General features: G+C 41.5%; 1 protein-coding gene across 1 annotated transcript in view; it reads right to left on the bottom strand.

The window, feature by feature from the left end:
* Positions 1 to 1,606: 1,606 nt before the first annotated feature.
* Positions 1,607 to 20,922, bottom strand: part of map2k1 (mitogen-activated protein kinase kinase 1) — a 54,755-nt gene continuing 35,439 nt past the window's right edge. The window contains exons 3-11 of the mRNA XM_043677090.1: positions 19,127 to 19,273; positions 17,755 to 17,832; positions 16,364 to 16,415; positions 12,099 to 12,223; positions 10,966 to 11,167; positions 10,357 to 10,421; positions 9,206 to 9,267; positions 5,679 to 5,724; positions 1,607 to 2,086 (exon numbers count right to left, since the gene is read on the bottom strand). Coding sequence (XP_043533025.1) covers positions 1,973 to 2,086; positions 5,679 to 5,724; positions 9,206 to 9,267; positions 10,357 to 10,421; positions 10,966 to 11,167; positions 12,099 to 12,223; positions 16,364 to 16,415; positions 17,755 to 17,832; positions 19,127 to 19,273 — 891 coding nt within the window. The 3' untranslated portion in view covers positions 1,607 to 1,972. The remainder of the gene's footprint in view (positions 2,087 to 5,678; positions 5,725 to 9,205; positions 9,268 to 10,356; positions 10,422 to 10,965; positions 11,168 to 12,098; positions 12,224 to 16,363; positions 16,416 to 17,754; positions 17,833 to 19,126; positions 19,274 to 20,922) is intronic.

Here is a 20,922-nt window from a genome sequence, read left to right as displayed (position 1 = left end):
AAAAAACAAATGTGCAGCCTAATCAATATCTCCAGTGTGCAGTGAGATCAACATGAAATGAGTTACTCCATACTTTAAATTAACTGCTGTAATTTGTAAGCACATCCATCTGCAGCCTTTCACTTTCTCAAACACTCCCAACAGTCTTTTGTTCTTTGCTGTTCCTCAGACTTTATAAAGCACTTATTCATTTTATTGCTCTCCTGACTTGACCTCAAAATTTTGAGACAATGTTGCCATTTGCACCTCCATCTTTTATTTCACTTGTCCTATGACCATCACACTTTTGCCTTGCACTGTATCAGTACTTTTTAAAAATCTCATCTGTCTCTGATCCTATTAGACTTTCCCTATCACTTCTCACCTGTCTCTTTAAATTCCTTTTAGTCTGACACACCCTGAAATATTAACTTTTCTTTACAAATACTGCCTAAAGACATTTGTAGTTTCTGCATATGTTCTGTGATCTGGTCTTTGCTTAAGGCTGTTAAAGAAGTGATGGTATAGTAATGTGACTTGCAGATATAGCATCCTGACCACTGGGACAGAGGTCCATGCTCCAGTTCCACCTGTCTCAGAATGGTGACATTTCTGAACAGGATGGTTCAAAATAACCTGGTGTTGAGAGATTTTTAACTTAGTTATTGTCCAGCAGGTTTATTTGGAAGTATAAGCTTCCAGAGCACTGCTCCTTCATTAGTTACCTGATAAAGCAGCAGTGCTCTGAAAGCTAGCACTTCAAATAAACTTGTTGGACTATAACCTGGTGTGAGATTCTTAAACTTTGACCAGCCTAGTCCAACACTGGCACCTCCACATCAAAAATAAGGCAGTTAAAACTATCAGTCATCCTGTAGACAGTGTAGTGATTATAATTACCAGTAATCCAGAGGCTCAAGATAATGCTCTAGGGTACACGTTCAAATCCCACCATAGCTAGTGAAATAAAGAATTGAAAACTTAACTTAATATTGGTAGTGGTGATCATGAAAGAACAAATTATAAATACCTATTGAGAACCCAATGTCATTTGTGGGAGGAAATTTACCATATCTAGTGTAAAAGTGAGTCCAAGACCACAGCACTGGTGGACTTCTAGCCTGTTTTCTTCTGGATTGACAACAAATGCTGGCCTTGCAGGGACTGCGCTGGACAGGGACTTTCAAATGCGATAGGCAAGATTCTAAACTTTGTTTGATTCTGATTAATGTGGGCTTAATTCTTTCAGAGCCTGCACCTTTCAACAAGGACTTTGCATATGGTTTGAATCAGATCAGCTTGTGTTATGAAAATTAAATAGAATTTAATTCCTTGCTGGTCTTAAAACAATTTTAATCCTTTACTGTCTTTGTTGGATGTTGTATTCAATATCTTCCCCAGTGGTCAACAAAAGTCTTCGCCTTGCCCTACCCACTCCAAACCTCAAGGGAGTTCCTGCTGGCAATTAAGTTCCCCAATTGGACTGTTCAGGGCAAATCATTGGTGGAATAAAGGGAAAGTATTGAGCAAATGAATGGTCCTTCTGTTTGTATGAAGGACGTAATAGAAATCAGGGAAAATGTAATTTTAATCTGTTCTGGTTTCTCAATTGCGGTGAGTTGTATACAAATAAATTAGGGTTCCTGACCATTGAAGGGAGGGCAGCACATCTTTAAAAGGATGGAATTTAACCCTGAGCATAGTGGGATGTCTCCACAATCATCCACTAAATCGGGCGATACAGAATGGTTTTCTGTTGATCAAAGAATTCTCTTTTAGCTCCACTAAAAACTATGGGTTCCTATTGACAAATTCTAATGATTTGAGCAGCAGTTAAAATTGGCATTTTTTTTTAAAACAGACACCTTTCCTTTAAAAGTGAAAGTACATTTTTAAAATTATTTACGGGACAGAGGGATATTGATGAGGTAATGTTAGCAGAAACATCCATCAATTTGCTGCACAAAGAGCAGACATTTAGCAGCTTGTGCGACTACACAGTAGGAGTATGCGTTGGTGTACTTGGCTGCTTCAGGCCAATAGTCGTGCACAGCCAACCTGCGAAATCCACCTCTTCCGCCTCTGATCGTTTGATGAAAGCATGAGCCTGCCACAAAATAAGACACTGATCATTAGAGTGATGCAGCATAGGAACAGGCACTTTGGCCCAACCTGTCCATATCAAACACTTAACATAGGGAAATGGGAGTAGTTTAGTTAAGTGTTTGCTAACAATATAAAGCTGTCCAAAGTGGTGCACCTTGTGTCTTTCACTGTGTCTCACACCTATACACACACACCATGGGTGCTGGGGCAAAAATAAGCACTACTGCACTTAGGTGGTAGTGTGGGGGTTAAAAATAAAATTAAAATAAACAGGAGTGACTGCACAAAGAAAAAAAAAAGCTGTCCAAATATCTTAAATGATGGAATTATACCAGCCCCAATCACTTCCTCTGGCAACTCATTCTGTACCATATATGCACCACTATCTGTTAAATGGGACCTGATGGTTCTATTTAAATCCTCCCCGTCCCCTTAATGTAAGGTTTTGGATTCCCCTACCCTGGGGGGGAAAAAAAAAGACCTTTGATTATTCACCTTGTCTATGTCATGATTTTAATGAACCTCTAAGGTCACCTTTCAGCCTCCTACACTAAAGGAAAAGTAGTCCTAGCCCATCCAACTTTGGTAACTTCCTCGAAAGGGTACAAAACAGAATTACTAGTTTAACATCCATCCTAAACAAGATAACCAGAATTATGCACAGTACTCCAAATGCATCCTTACCAATGTCTTGTATGCCTATAACTCGACATCCTAAACGTCGATTTCGCTGCTCCTTTGATGCTGCCTGAACTGCTGTGCTTTTCCAGCACCACTAATCCAGAATCTGGTTTCCAGCATCTGCAGTCATTGTTTTTACCTCGTTGATTTTAACCCTACTGCGAATCCTCTTGCAAGGATGCCTGCCTTGAAGAAGTTTTCCTCCTCTCTACAAGAATCTCCGAGTCCCTCTCCCACTGCAACTCTATGCTATTTTCTCCCCACCCCCACCCTCCTCTAGCTTATCTCTCCACGCTTCAGGCTCACTGCTTTTATTCCTGATGAAGGGCTTTTGCCCGAAACGTCGATTTCACTGCTCCTTGGATGCTGCCTGAATTGCTGTGCTCTTCCAGCACCACTGATCCAGAATCCTAACTCCTGTACTCAGAGCTCTGACAAATGAAGACATGTCAAATATCATCATCATTACCCTGTCTGTGTTGCCACTTTCCAAGGAACTTATGTACCCGCACCCCGAGGTTTCTCGGTTCAACAACACTCCCAAGGGCCCTACTATTACATGTACAAGTCTTGCCCTGGTTTATCTTAGCAAAATGCAACACAATTAAACTCCATCTGCATTCCTCAACCTCCTGGCCCAATTGATCAAGATCCTGTTGTACTCTGAGATAACCTTCACTGTCCACCAATTTTGCTGTAATCTGTAATCTTACCAACCATGCCTCCTATAATCTCATCTACATACAAAATGTTTGTTTATACAAAATGACTATGATCCTTGTGGCACAGTGCTGGTCACAGGCCTCCAGTTTGAACAACAATCCTCTACTACCATCATGCCACCTACCAGCAAACCAATTTTGTATCTAATTGGCTATCGCTCCCTGGATTTCATGTGATCTAACCCTACTAACCAGTCTACCATGCAGAACTTTGGCAAATGCTTTGTTAAAGTCCATGTAGGCAGAAGCATAATTTCTTCAAAAAGCTCAAATCATATTTGAGAAATAGTTTCCCATGCACAAAGCCATGTTGACTATCCCTAATCGGTCCTTAACTTTCCAAAAGCATGCAGATCCTGTCTCAGGATACCCTTCAACAACTTATCCAGCGACGTTAGTCTCAATGGTCTGTAGTTCCCAGGCTTTTCCTTGAAGTCTTTCTTAAATAATTAGCCACCCTCCAATACCTCACCCATGGTTGTTGATGATACAAATATCTTTGCTAAGGGCCCCACAATTTCTTCCCTAGCTTCCCACAATGTCCTAGGATACACTTGATTAGATCCCTGGAATTTATCTTCCTTTTGTGCATTTTAAGACCTCCAGCACAACTTGTGTGATGTGGACTCTTTCCAGTTATCACTATTTACTTCCCTGAGTTCCCTAGCTTCCATGTCTTCACACTAAATCTCAATGAGAGATATTGGTTTCAGATCTCATCTGTTTACTGTGACTCCACACATACTGTTGATTTTAAAGGGGCCCTATTCTCTCCCTAATTACTCTTTTGCCCTTCATAAATTTATATAATCTCTTTGGGAGTATCTCCAGCCTGATTTAGATGTGCATTGACTCAGTAACAATTCCAGAATGGCAAAGTCCTGGAGTACCTAACAGTGTTGTGGGAGTACATACACCAGAGACTATAGCAGCTCACAAAAGCATGGAGGGCAAGTCAAGCTGAGCAAGAGATATTGGCTTTGCCAGCATTAGCAAATCCCCAGGATCTTTTATCCTTCTAAATCAATTCAAATGCAGAGCACTGAAGGGGTTCATTACATCTTGTGGCACGGTGATAGTGACCCTACCTCTTGGATAGGAAGTAGATGATCAAATCCCACCTGCCCTGGAGGTGTGTCATAACATACAATAGGTGGATTAAAATAATTTAGAGGTTGTCATTTGACCCACTGTGACTGTGCCAGCACTTCCCTCAACCTTGTATTGTTTTCATTTTCAAGTTTAAGTCCAAGCAGCAGCTTTCACTGTCGTTTTTCAGAATGGTTTCAGGGATGAGGAACTTCCATTAGATGGACAGATCAGAGAAGTTGGGACAAGGGGGTTTTCCTTGAAGGAAGGAAGTTGAGAAATTTGATAAAGTATTCAAAATCATAAGGAGTCTGGCCAGAGTGACTAGGGACAAACTTTTTATTGATTGGAGAGAGAACACATTTAGAAAGAAACAATGGAGACCTGAAGGAAACCGCTCTCATGTGGCAAGAGATCAGGATCTGAAATTGATTTCCTGAGAACCTGAAGGATTTAAATGGGAATTTGATTATTTTCAGAAAAGGAGGCATGTGTAAAGATGCAACGGTGGTGCTGGGTGAATTGCTCCTTTGGACAGCTGATGCAGACATGGTGGGTAGCAAGGCCTGTTGTGTTGTAACACATGCTAAGATTTTTCCTGCAGGGATTCCAGAACCCCCAGTCCTTTAACCGGTTTCCTTAAAATTTGTCTCCTGGTTACCAACATGTCCCAAGGAAATTTCTTCCATCCTTTCCTATCAAAACCAAATCATGAAAACACCATTTGGGTAATTACCTTTTGTAAGGATTACGACCAACCAGTGAGATCCTTGGCTAATGAGGCATCACATTTGAGCCCAGTGCTATCCTTACCCAATATCTCTGAATTAAGAGTAGGTTTAAACCCTACAATTGTTAACTTTAAAGAATCAATGACCAACACCTCCCACTAAGTTCCCACCCCCAGGAGAGAGTCTCTAAGCCATGGACGGAGGGTAAACTAACAGAACAGACCAAAGGATCACTGCTCACAATTACCAAAGAAAGTGCCTGTATATTTATTTTTTTTTAAAAAGTTTTGTTATGAATGACAACTTTGTAATTTTTACTTGTAACTTGATCCAAAAACCAAAATCAGCAAAAGATCAGTGACTCACTCACCATAAGCTGCTTCAGGTCTGCTCTTTCCGCAGGATTCTTTATCAAACTTTAAAAAAAAATTAAAGACGTTGTCAGATGTTAAACAAAAATCAGAATCCCTACAGTGTAGATCAGGCCATTCAGCCCACCCAGATATTGGCGTGGCAGGTTCTCCCCTGCTGTTCTCTGCGTACTTTAAGCTGCCAGAGAGACAGGCACTGATACAAGGACAGGTTTCTCTGAAGAGAAGAAACTAGTGGATCTACCTTTGAGTGACCTGACACTGACCGTGGGAGCCGACTATCATGACTTCAGATGGTGTCACAGAAAAGTTGAAACAAATGCATGGCATTAGAAGAAACAGGAAGTATCTGAACAGATATAAAGGTTTTAACATATCCTGTTGGGAGTAAAGCATTGACTGGGCACCACATCAACCAAACCAATTTTTGCAGCTGACTTGTAGGTTTTTGTTTAAAGAAATATCTTTGTCTGAAAACTAAAGTAAAACTAATTTCTTCCACTTAAGATAGAGTTTAGTCAACACATACTGAAGAACCTTACATACCTATTGAATAACGAGAAAAAAAAAGGACACGATCTGTCTTATTGAAGGAAACGGTCTGAATGTCATCTCCCCTGCATGGACAGGAATGTGGTAATTACCAGACATTGAATGGGCAGCTCTATCACATTGGAGTCCAAAAATGGTGAGTCTAAGTCCCACTCCAGAGATTTCAACACAGAATTCAGGCCGGACTCTCCAGTGCTGTTCTATGCAGATTTTATCAGAATGATTCAAAAAGCTCATTTGCCCTTTCAGATGGATCTAAATAGCCACATGTTACAGTTTTGAAGAACAGGAGTGCGTTCACTCTGTCTCAGCCAATATTTATCCCTCAACCAGTTTTACTAAAACAAACTTTCTGCTCATTATATTGTTGATTACAGGAATTTACTGTGTTCAGTTCAACTGCTGTGTTCCTTATGTTACAAACAAAGTATGTAAATGCCTTGCAGTATCCAGGGGTTGAGAAAGGTCTTCTCTATAAATCTGAACTATCAACATCCTTTCTCCCCCAGCACTCTCCTCTACCCTCCAACTACTGCATAAATGCAGTCTCTCCACACTTCATGTCAGCCCTGAAGACAGTAGCTTGCTTTCTGTCCATGGAAGCTGCCTGACCCTCTGATCGCCAGCATTTTTGTTTTCAGTCTCTGTAAATGTCTCATCCCCAGCTTTTCTTCAACTCATGTAATGCTGGTGTCTAACCACTGGAGGGAGGTATTGGCTACCGAGGGGACACTATTGTGCATTACATCTTTCTACTTAAAGTTTTCATTCAAATTCTAACCACAAAACTGGAGATAAGGAATGTCAAGCAGATTACTGGCCTGTAGTTTGGGAGGAATTTTCCTGACTCTACAGTTTCAGCTGTATTAATTTGCATTTGACAGAGTTTACAGCAGAGAAACTGACCTTTAGACCTATTGAGTGCCTGCCTTTGTTGGTTCATGTGTTTTACTCTCTCCACTTCAACTCAAATCTATCAACACTAAATGTTTCCTTCCTTTCCCCTCCTTTTTAAAAAAAATCTCAAATCCTTTTAAAGCATCCAAATTAGTCACCTAAACTTTTTCTTGAAGAGTTTTACAAGATGGTTTTCCTAAACTTACAATGTCTAAGTGAGAATTTTAATTAATAGGATTATTTCATTCCTCCAAAGTTCTCCCCATGGACATCAGAAAGACAACTTAATCCCAGGCCATCGTATGCTCCTAGAGATTTCTGATTCAATGCATTCACTTGACATGTGTGTCACTGGCTAGGCCAGCACTTATTGCCCACCCTCGGTAAGGCTAGATAAGGAAAGCAGTTTCCTTAAAAATGACATTAGTGAACCAGGTACATTTTTCTGACAAACAACAATGGTTTCATGGTCACTATTAAAACTCTTAATTCCAGATTTTTATTGAATTCAAATTCCACCATCTACCATGGCAGGATTTAAATCTGAGTTCCCAGAACATTTTCCTGGGTTTTTGGATTAATAGACCAGCAGTGATACCACTGGACCATCACCTCCCTTGCAGTGGGCAACACTCAGGTAAGACCCTTCCCTTTTCTCTCCTCCCTTCCAATGGGATTACACATCCTCAGAGCACAGCTAAAACTGTGAACTTACTACAGAGAAACATGATCCTAGAGTTGCTGTTCCGTATTGTCCACACTGATGGGCTTTGCAAACATATTTCCTTATGGATCTGCCACTCCACCATTCGTGCAAGAATCTCCAGAGGGACTGTCCTGAAAGTCAGGGGCACATGTCAACATGCGCAGATTGGATGATGCAAGCAGCATGGAACAGCTCAGCATCAAAATCCCTGGTTTCTCAACATATCTGACTGACCTGAACGCATTGTCAAACTGCTTGTAAAAAGACCAGAACATTAGGTTTATATATTTGTCTGAGACAACAAGAACAACAACAATGAAAGTCATTCATTGCCTGTGAACCTCTGTACTTTTTCTGGGATGTCATACACTCAGATGTACAGCACGGAAACAGACCCTCCGATCCAACCCGTCCATGCCGACCAGATATCTCAACACAATCTAGTCCTGCCTGCTAGAACCCAGCCCATATCCCTCCAAACCCTTTCTACCCATCCAGATGCCTTTTTAATGTTGCAATTGTACCAGCCTCCACATCCTCTGGCAGCTCATTCCATACCCGTACCACCCTCTGCATGAAAAGGTTGACCCTTAGGTCTCTTTTATATCTTTCCCCTCTCACCCTAAACCTATGCCCTCTAGTTCTGGTCTCCCCGATCCCAGGGAAAAGACTTTGTCTATTTATCCTATCCATTCCCCTCAATTTTGTAAACCTCTATAAAGGTCACCCCTCAGCCTCTGACGCTCCAGAGAAAAACAGCCCTAGCCTATTCAACCTCTCCCTATAGCTGAAATCTTCCAACCCTGGCACCATCCTTGTAAATCTTTTCTGAACCCTTTCAAGTTTCACAACATCTTTCCAATAGGAAGGAGACCAGAATTGCATGCAATATTCCAACAGTGGCCTAACCAATATCCTATACAGCCGCAACATGACCTCCCAACTCCTGTACTCAATACTCTGACCAACAAAAGAAAGCATACCAAACACCTTCTTCACTATCCTATCTATTCACTTTCAAGGAGCTATGAACCTGCACTCCAAGGTCTTTTTGTTCAGCAACAGCAGGTCCTTCTTTCACCATCACTTCAACTTTGACAGAACAGCAATGTTTTCTTTGGTAGAAATAGAACATGGATCGATTCTACTCAGGAGTCCTGTTGAAAGTTGATCAGTGAGAAACCTTCCCAGGGATTCCTACAATGGTTCTCTGCCAGAGTCTCTCACTGCCTGTGAGGGAAGTGTGCGGTCAGTCCAGAGAAACATACCCCAAGTGAAGTGACCCATTAGGTCACAGAGCCACCATTTCTGCCAGGAGCACGGGGCTTTCATTATCAAAAACTCACTCACCGGCATTAATAACTCACTCACCATGCATTCACAAAGTCTTGAAATTCTTCACTAAATACTCCAGTTGGCAATTTAGGAGGTGGCTGTAAATGCAACAGATTAATAATTTGATAAACAAATAGAGAAATGGATAGAAACAACACAATTTGCAGCTAACATGGGCACAAAGTATGTTAGAAAGACAGCAAATTGACAATGTGTGGTATTCCCGACACCAAAGACATTAAAACTTTGAAATTCTGCAGCAGTTCAAATCTTCATGATCATTCTATTTATAGCTGGCCAATAACACTCATTTGTATATTGGCCATATCAGTGAGCAATGCCATGGGTGACCTGCACATATCCATAGGGAAAAGCACCTGACAAACATGTCCAATCGCTATCTACAGTGGGCAAAGACAAATAGGAGAAGGTCATTCAGCCCCTCAACCCTGTGCCATTATTCACTGGGATCTTGGGGGATCTGCACCTTAAATGGTATTTATTTGCGCTGGCACAATATTCCTTAACCAGTAAAAAGGTGATCCATTTCAAAGTGAAAAGACCCCAAACTGCCATCATCCACACTTTTTTTATATTTGAATCTGGATTAACTTTTCATTGCCAGTGAGTCAGAGTATCCGTCTGCTTATAGTAGATCTACTAGAATTCAGGCAGCAGCTAAATGCTGTCCAAGATAGAATTTTATTGGAAAAGAAAATTCATATAGACTATGGGGCATCCATGCTGCCTGATCCCTTTAAACCACATTAAGGGGCAGTGATCTGGCTATAATTTGACAGAGGTGTCAGAGAACTGCAGGACAGCTAATAGGGAATAACCAGGGAGCTACAGATCATTGATAGGGAAATGACTACTGGAGAAAATTCTGAAATTGAGAATTATCTCTGCTTGGAGAGGCAAGATTTGATCAGTGATAGTCAGCACAACTTTGTCAGAGTGAAGTTGTGCCTAAAACATTTGAGTCAATCCTGTTATTCAATTTTAGATGGAGTGGGTGGAAGGCAGTTCTTCATGTGGACTAACAGAGAGTTGGGTTGAATGATTGTAATCATTGTACAATCTCAGCAACCAGTCTGTTCCTGAGTGAGAATCACGGTGTAAAATAAAAACGAGACTCACAACACAACCTAGTTCAGTGAAAGGCAGAAGATGGGAATGGGACTGACCTCATTCACAATGTAATCCAACAATTCGAATATTGCCATTGGAGGTCGACAATCACCACCAAAAGCTGCAAAGAGAATGGATCGATTCAAACAGACTGGAGGGGAGTGTGGAATTCTGCTTTGACAAATTGTTTAATTCAACAACTGACCGAATTAATCCTAGCACTCTGCATTCCAGTGCTCCATTACCCCAGCAATACAGTTCCACTGTACCCCAGTATTCCATTACCCTAGCGATACAATCCCACTGTACCCCAGTATTCCAATACCCTAGCGATACAATCCCACCGTACCCCAGTATTCCATTACCCTAGCGCTACAATCCCACCGTACCCCAGTATTCCATTACCCTAGTGATACAATCCCACCGTACCCCAGTATTCCATTACCCTAGCGATACAGTTCCACTGTAACCTAATATTCTGTTACCCCAGCAATACAGTCTCACTGTACCCCACTATTCCTTTTTAGCCTAGTGATACAGTCCCACTGTACTCCAGTATTCCGTTACCCCAGCAATATAGTCCCACTGCAACCCAGTAGTCTCTAACTTAAAAGATTTGAATTTCTTTGTGAATGATGTGAAATGAGTAAACAACTGAAGCTCACAACTCCCTGGACGTCCTGAAGGTTGAGGGCTTGACTCGGAGGATGAAGGGTCCTCTCCCACGTGACAGCCAAAGATCTGTTCGAGCTCCTTAGCATCAGGTGGAGGAATTGGATACCTTCCAATGGCCATCTCCACCAGAGACAGCCCCATACTCCAGATATCGGATTGAACAGAATAATGTGTCCCCTGGAGTCTTTCAGGCTGAGAAACAAGTCAAAATATAGAAGCAGTGAGGGGAGTTTCCAGACTCTTAGCAACAACATTCTGCCCCTTGTGCCTCTGCTGGCTCTGAAAGAGCGTTCTCATTTCTCCCACTGCACTGTTCTTTCCTCAAAGTCTTGCAAAACATTCATTTATTATATCCTGGGATGTGTAGAAATTTGAACCTGTTGTTCCCACCTCACAGGCACAATTTTGGCACATCTTCTTCCAAACCCAAAGCACACTATAAATTTATCTAAAGATTCATGATGGGCTGATTGGCCTTTGGCACAGTACCAGTCAATAAGTGAAACTAGCAAATTAACATTAATTAATGTCAAGGATATTTTTGCAATAGATTAATTGGCAAAATCATCATTAAACACATCTTTATTCATTCTAAGTGTTTTTGTGAATTTCTTGTTCGTGGAGTTGGGAATCATCAGGAAGCAAATATTCTCTTCCTTTGACTGCTGGGTTTCTCTGGACCAAAACTTGCCCCGAAAGTACAAGAACAAATCCAGGAGTTACTGGACACAATACCCATCTCTTCTGGCATTCCTAAATCATTCAAACAAATCATTAGAAAACCGTCACACAGTCCGATTGGGTGCAATTTTTGGATCTTTATACCTGAGAAAGACTCAGAACAGAATCTGGTAACATTAGGACCACAGAGTAAAGCAAGTTCCAAAATGTAAATGCAAGGAAGTTACCGAGGCAAGTGCTTCCACTTCCCTCACAACATCAGAATTCCCTGATCCCTGCAGTAGGTTTCTGGCATTTTCCTGATCTTACTGCAGATTCCAGTGTTGAGATTTTAATAATATATCTTTCCTGGAGATAGCTGCCCAGGGGGTTAGAACCTCAGCAGTGTCACTAAGATCAGAGCGTTTTCCATTCTGTTGTCATGTGCAATGGAGGAACTTACTGACATGTAAGATCTTGTCCCAACAAAGGAGTTTGCCATGGAGTCAATCAGCTGCCCACTAACCCCAAAATCACAAAGTTTGATTTCACCGCGGGAATTCACCAAGATGTTTGAAGGTTTAACATCTGGAAAAGAAATACAATTTAAAATTACAAGAAATTACACATTTCTGGTTTACTTTAACCAGTTACTTGGGAAAAGCAGCACGATTGAAGACAAAAAAAAACTGCACAAATTACCACACGAGAAAATTAAGAAGCAGATGATGTCACAGGCAGACAAATTTAACAGCAAACTGTCACTTAAGAATAGTTTGGATAGGCTGATGAAAGATAAATAAATGAGGGAAATTTGGATACATTTGCTTATTTATCTCCCACACTATATGATTGTATGATCTAATTCACATCAGAGTGAATGAATACTGACTGTTTAATTAGAGAGCAAGAAGGAGCATGTGGACGCTGAGCTGAAGTGCACAAACAAGTAACTTGTGAATCAGACTGCAGGCAGCAGCAAGGGATTCAAAATGTTTGGAAAAAGATGGAAAGTAAATATGGAGTATTTTGTTTGAAAATAAAAGCTGGTGGTGAGCTTTTGGTTCTGTGACTCAAAGAATTTGAAGGTACAGGTTATAATGGTGTCTCGCAAGTAAAACATTTTAATCTGAACACTGTATCCATGGATTTCCCTGTTCCTGGTTATATAAACATAGAACATAGAACAATACAGCACAGAACAGGCCCTTCGGCCCACGATGTTGTGCCGAACTTCTAACCTAGATTAAGTACCCATCCATGTACCTATCCAAATGCCGCTTAAAGGTCGCCAATGATTCCGACTCTACCACTCCCACGGGCAGCGCATTCCATGCCCCCACCACTCTCTGGGTAAAGAACCCACCCCTGACATCTCCCCTATACCTTCCACCCTTCACCTTAAATTTATGTCCCCTTGTAACACTCTGTTGTACCCGGGGAAAAAGTTTCTGACTGTATACTCTATCTATTCCTCTGATCATCTTATAAACCTCCATCAAGTCACCCCTCATCCTTCGCCGTTCCAACGAGAAAAGGCCGAGAACTCTCAAACTATCCTCGTACGACTCTCTATCCACCTGAGTGGCAACCTTCAAAGATCTATGTACATAGACCCCAAGATCCCTCTGTTCCTCCACCTCACTAAGAACCCTACCGTTAACCCTGTATTCCGCATTCTTGTTTGTCTTTCCAAAATGGACAACCTCTCACACTTGGCAGGGTTGAACTCCATCTGCCACTCCTCAGCCCAGCTCTGCATCATATCTAAGTCCCTCTGCAGCCGACAACAGCCCTCCTCACTGTCCACAACTCCACCTATCTTCGTATCATCTGCAAATTTACTGACCCACCCTTCGGCTCCCTCATCTAAGTCATTAATAAAAATTACAAACAGCAGAGGACCCAGAACTGATCCCTGCGGAACTCCACTTGTAACTGGGCTCCAGGCTGAATATTTACCATCTACCACCACTCTCTGCCTTCGACCGGTTAGCCAGTTTTCTATCCAAATAAGTTAAACAGATTCCATATTTTGATTCAATCTACTAACTAGATTTCTGCTCCCCTCCCTCATTATAACCTATCTTCCTGAACTTACTGCACTCTCCGATCCAACCCTGACTTTGCAATCAAGCCTATCCCTGTCGCCTACCTCACTATCAGCATAGATATCACTCTTCACCAATTATTTCCATTTCTAATACTGGACTGAAAATATTAATTCTGTTTTTCTTTCTATAGATGCTGCCAGATCTGCTGAGTTTCTCCATCACTGTTTTCGTTTGATATTGCCAGGTGTCTAATATATCACCTTTTCAAGGGCAATTAGGGATGTGCAATAAATGCTGGCCCAGCCAATGACAACCACATTCCACAAAGGATTAAAAAACACAATTGACCTGTGTGGAAAGTAATAGGTCATGGCATAAAAGTGACAAAGGCAATGGGGAGACAAAACTAGTCGAGTGACAGGTAACAGATTTCAGGTTAGAGGAAGATTTGTCTTGGATTTTCAGGGGTCAGTAACGGAACCCTGGTTTTTCCTGATACACGTCCATGGCAACCATAATCCCAAAACTAAACTAACCCACCTGACTGCTCCTGAATATGAAATCCCTCCAAAAACATTTCTTATTCACATACTTCCTAAATGTCTTTTAAAATTGTAACTTACCCACATCCACCACTTCCTCTGGAAGTTCATTCCACATATAGTGCTAATGACCTGATCTATTCCTGATATAAAATATTGATCGGGATTTTGGTACGTAGGAGACAATTTCAAAGTTTGCAGATGACACAAAACTTAGAAAAATTGTAAACTGTGAAGAGGAGAGAATGGAACTCCAAAAAGGACATTGGCAAGTTGGTAGAGTGGGCAGATAGGTAGCAGATGAAGTTCAATGCACAGAAGTGTTAGCTGATGCACTTTGGTCAGAAAGAAAAACAGGGGCTAGAGGAGCAGAGGGAGCTGGGTGTACAATGCACAGACTATTGAAGGCAGCAGAACAGATGGAGAGAGCAGTTAATAAAGCACACAACGTCCTCAGTTTTATTAATGGGCATAGAATACGAGAGCAAGACAGTGGTTAGATTTCATATGGAGAACTGTGTTGTGCATGGGGTCATAGGAAAGACGTGATTAGATTAGATTACATTACATTACAGTGTCCACACCGACCCGCCGAAACGTAACCCACCCATACCCCTACATTTACCCCTTACCTAACACTACGGGCAATTTAGCATGGCCAATTCACCTAACCAGCACATTTTTGGACTGTGGGAGGAAACCGGAGCACCCGGACGAAACCCACGCAGACACGGGGAGAACGTGCAAACTCCACACAGTCAGTCGCCTGCGTCGGGAATTGAACCCGGGTCTCTGGTGCTGAGGTAGCAGTGCTAACCACTGTGCCACCGTGCCGCCCACTTGCAGACTCTGGAAATGCAATTTACAAGAATGGTTCCAGGAATGTGAAACTCCAGATATATGAGGATAGATTGAAAAATTGGGGCCCATTCTCCTTTCAGAGAAAAAAGGAGGACAGGAGATTTGATAAGATGGTTTTTAAAATTGAGAGTGCGCTGGTCAAAGTAGATGGGGGAAAACTGTTCCCATGCACAAAAGCAAAACAATGAGGGGGCATAGATCTAAAGTGATGTGCAAAAATAACAAAAGATGATTCAAGGAAAAACCTTTTTCATAGAGCCAGTAGTTAGGGTAATAGAAGGCACTGGCTGGAAATGTGCTGGAGGCAGGTAAAGTCAAAGCATTCAAGAGGCACTGGATAATTATTTGGAAAGAAATAGTGCACAAGTGTATGGGGGATAAAAGCAAGAGATTGGCATGAAGTATTAATGTTCATTTGAAGAGTTGGAGCAGGTACGTGGGTCCAAATGGACTCCTCCTGCACCGTAATAATCTGGTGATTCTTTTCATTCCTTTACAATTTAATGCAGGAAAACAGTTGCAACAAAGTCTCAGCAGACTGTCAGATGACATTATATGGACATTAATAAATTGTCAGCAATTCCTTTCAGGTCAAGGGTTATAGAGAAATAGCAAGATGAAGCTAATATAGAGGAAAGTGGATTCATTTGACCAGAAATCCAGCCCCAAGGCAGCTGCACACTATCTTGTGGGGACAGCTACATATCCAGCATTTCTTCCACTTCAACACTGGCAGCTGTGCCTTTAGCTGGCTGGACCCAGAGCTCTCAATTTCACCTTGACAAACCTCTTCATAACCAACCTCCTCTTTAGGATGTTCCCTAAAACCAACCTCTTAAAAGCAACCTCAGCCAGCCTAGTCCCTCCTTGTGGCTCAGCATCAAAATGTTATTTATTAATGCTCCTCTACAGCACCTTGGGATAATTTCCCACATAACAGGTTCTCTACTAACGCAAACTAGCATTTTGTATTTATGATCAGACAGTTGACATAGCAACATGGTGAATATGGTTTTCTGCATGAAACAAGTGCTCTGAAATGGTTCCATGAGACAAAGTAAATCACCACAGCTGCGATTGTGTGGGATCGAGCTGCTCACACAGTCAAATGTTCCTGATGCTACTTCAATTAGGCAAACACACTGAAGATTGGGTATGGGACTAATTTACATCAAGGTTGAATGTCAGGCCCCTTTTTATACCATAGAATTCCGCGGGTCAGACAAATGATACATTATACACAAGAAAACAGCATTTAAGACAACGAATACCTCGGTGCATGATCTTGTGTTTCTCTCGCAGATATGCCAATCCCTTGTTCACCTGCAAAGATTGTAATTGTCTTTTAAACAGCATGATTTTCTTCAACGGACATGCCAGGAACAAGTCTATCTGTTTATATCTAAAATGCATTAACTATCTGTTTCTTCACTTTGCTGCCAATGGTGGCACTCCAATAAGCAGGGAAATTGAAAAACAAAGTATAATTACAAGGTGACAAGTTTACACTAGATATTTCTAGTTTAAAATGGATATAGCAAACATCATGAACATATGAAAATTACAATGGAATGTACAAATTCAAATTGGAATTCCATCATGTTTGTGAATGTTAGCTTAAACTATCCTCACCAATGAACTCCACTGGAAGTTCTATCTGGCTCTGGCTCTCCATTGGCTATGGCTCCAGGAAACCAATCAATGATGTAATAGAAATCTCATTACCTTGCACACTTCCTGGAACATACCTTTACCACATTCCACGCTGTGGGAGAACACCTCCATTGTCATAAAACAAAATCCTTCAACTCACTGGGACCATTGTACAAAGACAAAGATAAGGGGGCATTTAAATTTCTGCAAAATCTATAAAAGTTTCACCATGTCCCAAAGCACCTTACAGCCAATCAAATGCATGTGAAGTGTAGTTACCGTTTTAATGTAAGCAACATCGGAGTCAATTTGTACACAGCAAGTTCCCACGAACAGCAAATGTGATAACAGCCAAATCATCTAGGTCTTGTGACATTGATTGAGGGATAAATATTGGCCCAGGACACTAGAGAGAAATCCACAACATTTCTTATAAAAAAAGTGCTAAGAGGTTTTTGTTTTATTATTTATTTATGGGCTTTCAGGTCGCTGGTTGGGCTAACAGTTGTTACATATCCCCAAGAGTCCTTGAGAAAGTGGTGGTGAGCTGTCTTCTTGAACAACTGCAGCCCACACAGTGTAGATAAAACACAATCTGACTGAAGAGAATGCAATTTAACAGCTCGACTGAAAGAGGAGATCTCTGACACTGCAGCACTCTTAGTTCTTGACTGGAAGTATGAGCATACTTGATGCAACTTGAATCTTCAGCTCTGAGTGAACCATTAGTCACTTAACTGAAGGAAAGACATTACCCTCTGAGCCACAACTGACATTTTCATCACCAGTACATTCTTGTTGCACAGATGTAAGTGTCAAAGAAAGACAGGATGTCACATTGAGCTGGTTTGACCTAGAGCCAAAACTACAGGAACCTAAAATATCTAAACATCCCCATCATGGACATGTGTACAACTGACCTCAGCATGTGACTGCTTTTGGACGGTTAGACACTCCTGCACAGAGTCGATCTGTTATCACATCCCTGCACTGAATGAATTGTACTTACAGCTATGCTCACTTTACCCAGCACTTGCTCTGTAATTCTTCCAGCCTTTTTAAGCACCTGATCCAGTGATCCACCATCCTAACAAAGTGAAACGTTAGAATTACTCAGTGTGAACAGCACCACATTCTGGTCATCATACTGTCACAGACACACTGCTGTTAGCAACATATTGATCATACTGTCACAGACACACTGCTGTTAGCAACATATTGATCATACTGTCACAGAGACACAGCTGTTAGCAACATATTGATCATACGGTCACAAGAAACTACTATATGATCAATAAAGCAATGTGATTAAGAATCCTCCTCCAGCTGGCCCTTAGTTGTGATTAGTAATTTTCCATTAATTAATCTGGTTTCTAGTGTTTACAGTGAAGATCTGTGCTTTTCCATTTTGAAAAATGGAATGTTTTGTATGACACCAGCTCCCTCCCCCTCTCATTCCCAGTGGCTACACTGTAACAGCTGCCTTTAGCAACATACAGAACCTTTGGTAGCAGGGATTTCCGAAGAGATTTGTTATGTGTCAGTGGGAAAGCTATACACCTGCTGGTGACTTGCTCCAACCTAAATAAGGTAAAGATTTTGTCAGATAGCGATGTGTCAATGACCACAGAGAAGTGGCAGAGCAACATTGCAAGTCAGATTTCAATCAGCACAATCCATTATCTTAAACCTTGCAATCCTCGCTGGTTTAGAAAAAGAGTTTTGCCTGCAAAGCATTTTTTAGCAATGTTTACAGAGAAAACCCCACAATCCCATGTGCCAGGAATGAGGGACTTAGTTGTGTGGAGCTTCAGAGGAAACTGGGACTGCTTCCCTGCAGCAGAGAGGTGGCTTGGGGCAATTTAATAGAAACTGGTTACTGACACCTGCCAATTGTATCTTATATCTGTTTTGTTTGCTAATCAGAAAAAGTAGCAGAGATCAAATGAGGTCAGTACGTTCTCAAACAGTGTGCGCTGAGGACTGGAGTGTGCTGTGTGAAAACAATAAGGCAACCAATTCAATGACAACTTTCAAAGGCACATGAGGGTGAATACTCTGGGCCTTAGGGAGACAGGAAGGAAGTGAGATCGAACGGGAAAGATCTAACAGAAAGTTCAGTAAGATTAATGAAAACATTAAATCTGTTAAAAGAAAGTGTGTGTGAGGTAAATACGAAGATGCTGTTTGAACAAAACCAGAAGAATGAAGGACTGCAATTTGTGGAACAAAGGACTGGAGACTTCTCGGGAGACAAGGGCTTCTTGCTAAATGAAGATAGAAATGATCCCAGCTGCTTCTACAGCTGGACTTGAAAAGTTCTCTTTTTCTCTTTCTAGCTCTTGATTTTCTCAAATGGAAAGTACTTTTAGCTTCAGTACCATGTGTTCCATGCAGATGCTGATCTCTCCATCACTGTAGAAAGCTCCATAGAATCCCACGATATATGGAGAGTTACATTCATGCAGAACCTGTAATTCTCGGATTATCTGATTCCGAATGGCTGGCTTGATTTCCAGGTGAATTAGCTAGAAGAAAAAAGATACAGGTAAACTTAGGTCACTTCATCAGCCTTTTATATTTATATCCTGTATACAGCACATATACAAGCGATTTGGTCCAACTGACCAATTCTGGTTGTTCATGTTCTACAGGAGCCACTTCTATCAACATACTCTCTCCCTCTGCATTTATCCAGCTTTCCCTTAAATGTATTCATGTTGTTCACCTGAGCCACTCTGTCTGGTAATAGGTTCTCACTATTTGCTGGGTTAAGACCTTTCTCCTAAAGTCTCTACTGGATTGATTAGTCTGGGCAGCATTTTATGAAGAATGGGAAAGCCCTGAAAAGAATATGAAGGGTCACCCAGGATGATGCTGGAAGTAAGGGATTTCACTCTTACGGAAATAGTAGAAAAATTGGGATTGTTTCCCCCCTAGGCAAAGGAAGTTTAACAAAGATTTAACAGAGAAACTGAAAGTGATCAGAAATTTGGAGAGAGTGTATAGAGTCATAGAGATGTACAGCATGGAAACAGACCCTTCGGTCCAACCTGTCCATGTCGGCCAGCTATTTTAACCCAATCTGGTCCCACAAGCTAGCACCCGGCCCATATCCCTCTAAACCCTTCCTACTCATATACCCATCCAAATGCCTCTTAAAATGTTGCCATTGTACCAGCCTCCACCACATCCTCTGGCAGCTCATTCCACACCCGTACTACCCTCTGCGTGAAAAAGTTGCCCCTTAGGTTTTTAATATCTTTCCCCTCTCACCCTAAACCTATGCCGTCTAGTTCTGGATTCCGCGACCCCAGGGAAAAGACTTGGTCGATTTATCCTATCCATGCCCCTCAATTTTGTAAACCTCCATTAGGTCACCCCTCAACCTCCGACACTCCAGGGAAAACAGCCCCAGCCTGTTCAGCTGCTCCCTGTAGCTCAGATCCTCCAATCCTGGCAACATCCTTGCAAGTCTTTCTGAACCCTTTCAAGTTTCACAACATCTTTCCAATAGGAAGGAGACCAGAATTGCACGCAATAATCCTGCTGCCAAGTAGAGGAAACTGTTGGAACCAGCAGCAGAGGCCAGAGATTTAAAATAACTGGCAACAAAACTAAAGAGTAATTTTCCACACAGGTTCTGGAGTGCAGTACCTAGAAGTTTGGTGAAATCAGATTTCATTGAATTTCAAAGAGTAATTGGACATTTACTTGAAAAGGAATAATTCATAGGATTACAGAGAAAAGTTGGACTGTGTGAACAAGATGGAAAAGAGCTGCCACAGGCATGAAATGCAATGATTTCATTCTTAACTGCGGAGATTCAACATGATGTGATCACATTGTGTGCACGATGTTTACAGATCGACACAGAGCACATTATAAACATGACCAAACTGGAGATGGTATCCTGTCCAATCCAATCTGTTTGTAGCTGTGCACAGGAGGAAGAGTGCCTGTGTGTGAATACTTGTGTTTGCATGTGTGCGAGACTGAGCGTAAGTGTTAGTAAGAATGAGAATGTGTTTGTGAATGTATATGTGAGAGAGACAAATGAGCATGAGTATGCATGCATGAGAGAGAACACTTGTGCACATGAAAGAATGCATGTGTGCATGACAGAATGTATATCTGAGAGAATGCATGTGTGTGAATGTGTCAGACAGACAGCCAG

The sequence above is a fragment of the Chiloscyllium plagiosum genome, chromosome 36, assembly GCF_004010195.1.
Source record: "Chiloscyllium plagiosum isolate BGI_BamShark_2017 chromosome 36, ASM401019v2, whole genome shotgun sequence".
Classification (NCBI taxonomy): domain Eukaryota; kingdom Metazoa; phylum Chordata; class Chondrichthyes; order Orectolobiformes; family Hemiscylliidae; genus Chiloscyllium; species Chiloscyllium plagiosum.
The sequence above is the reverse complement of the archived record's forward strand: the minus strand, read 5'-3'. Positions and strand labels throughout refer to the sequence as shown.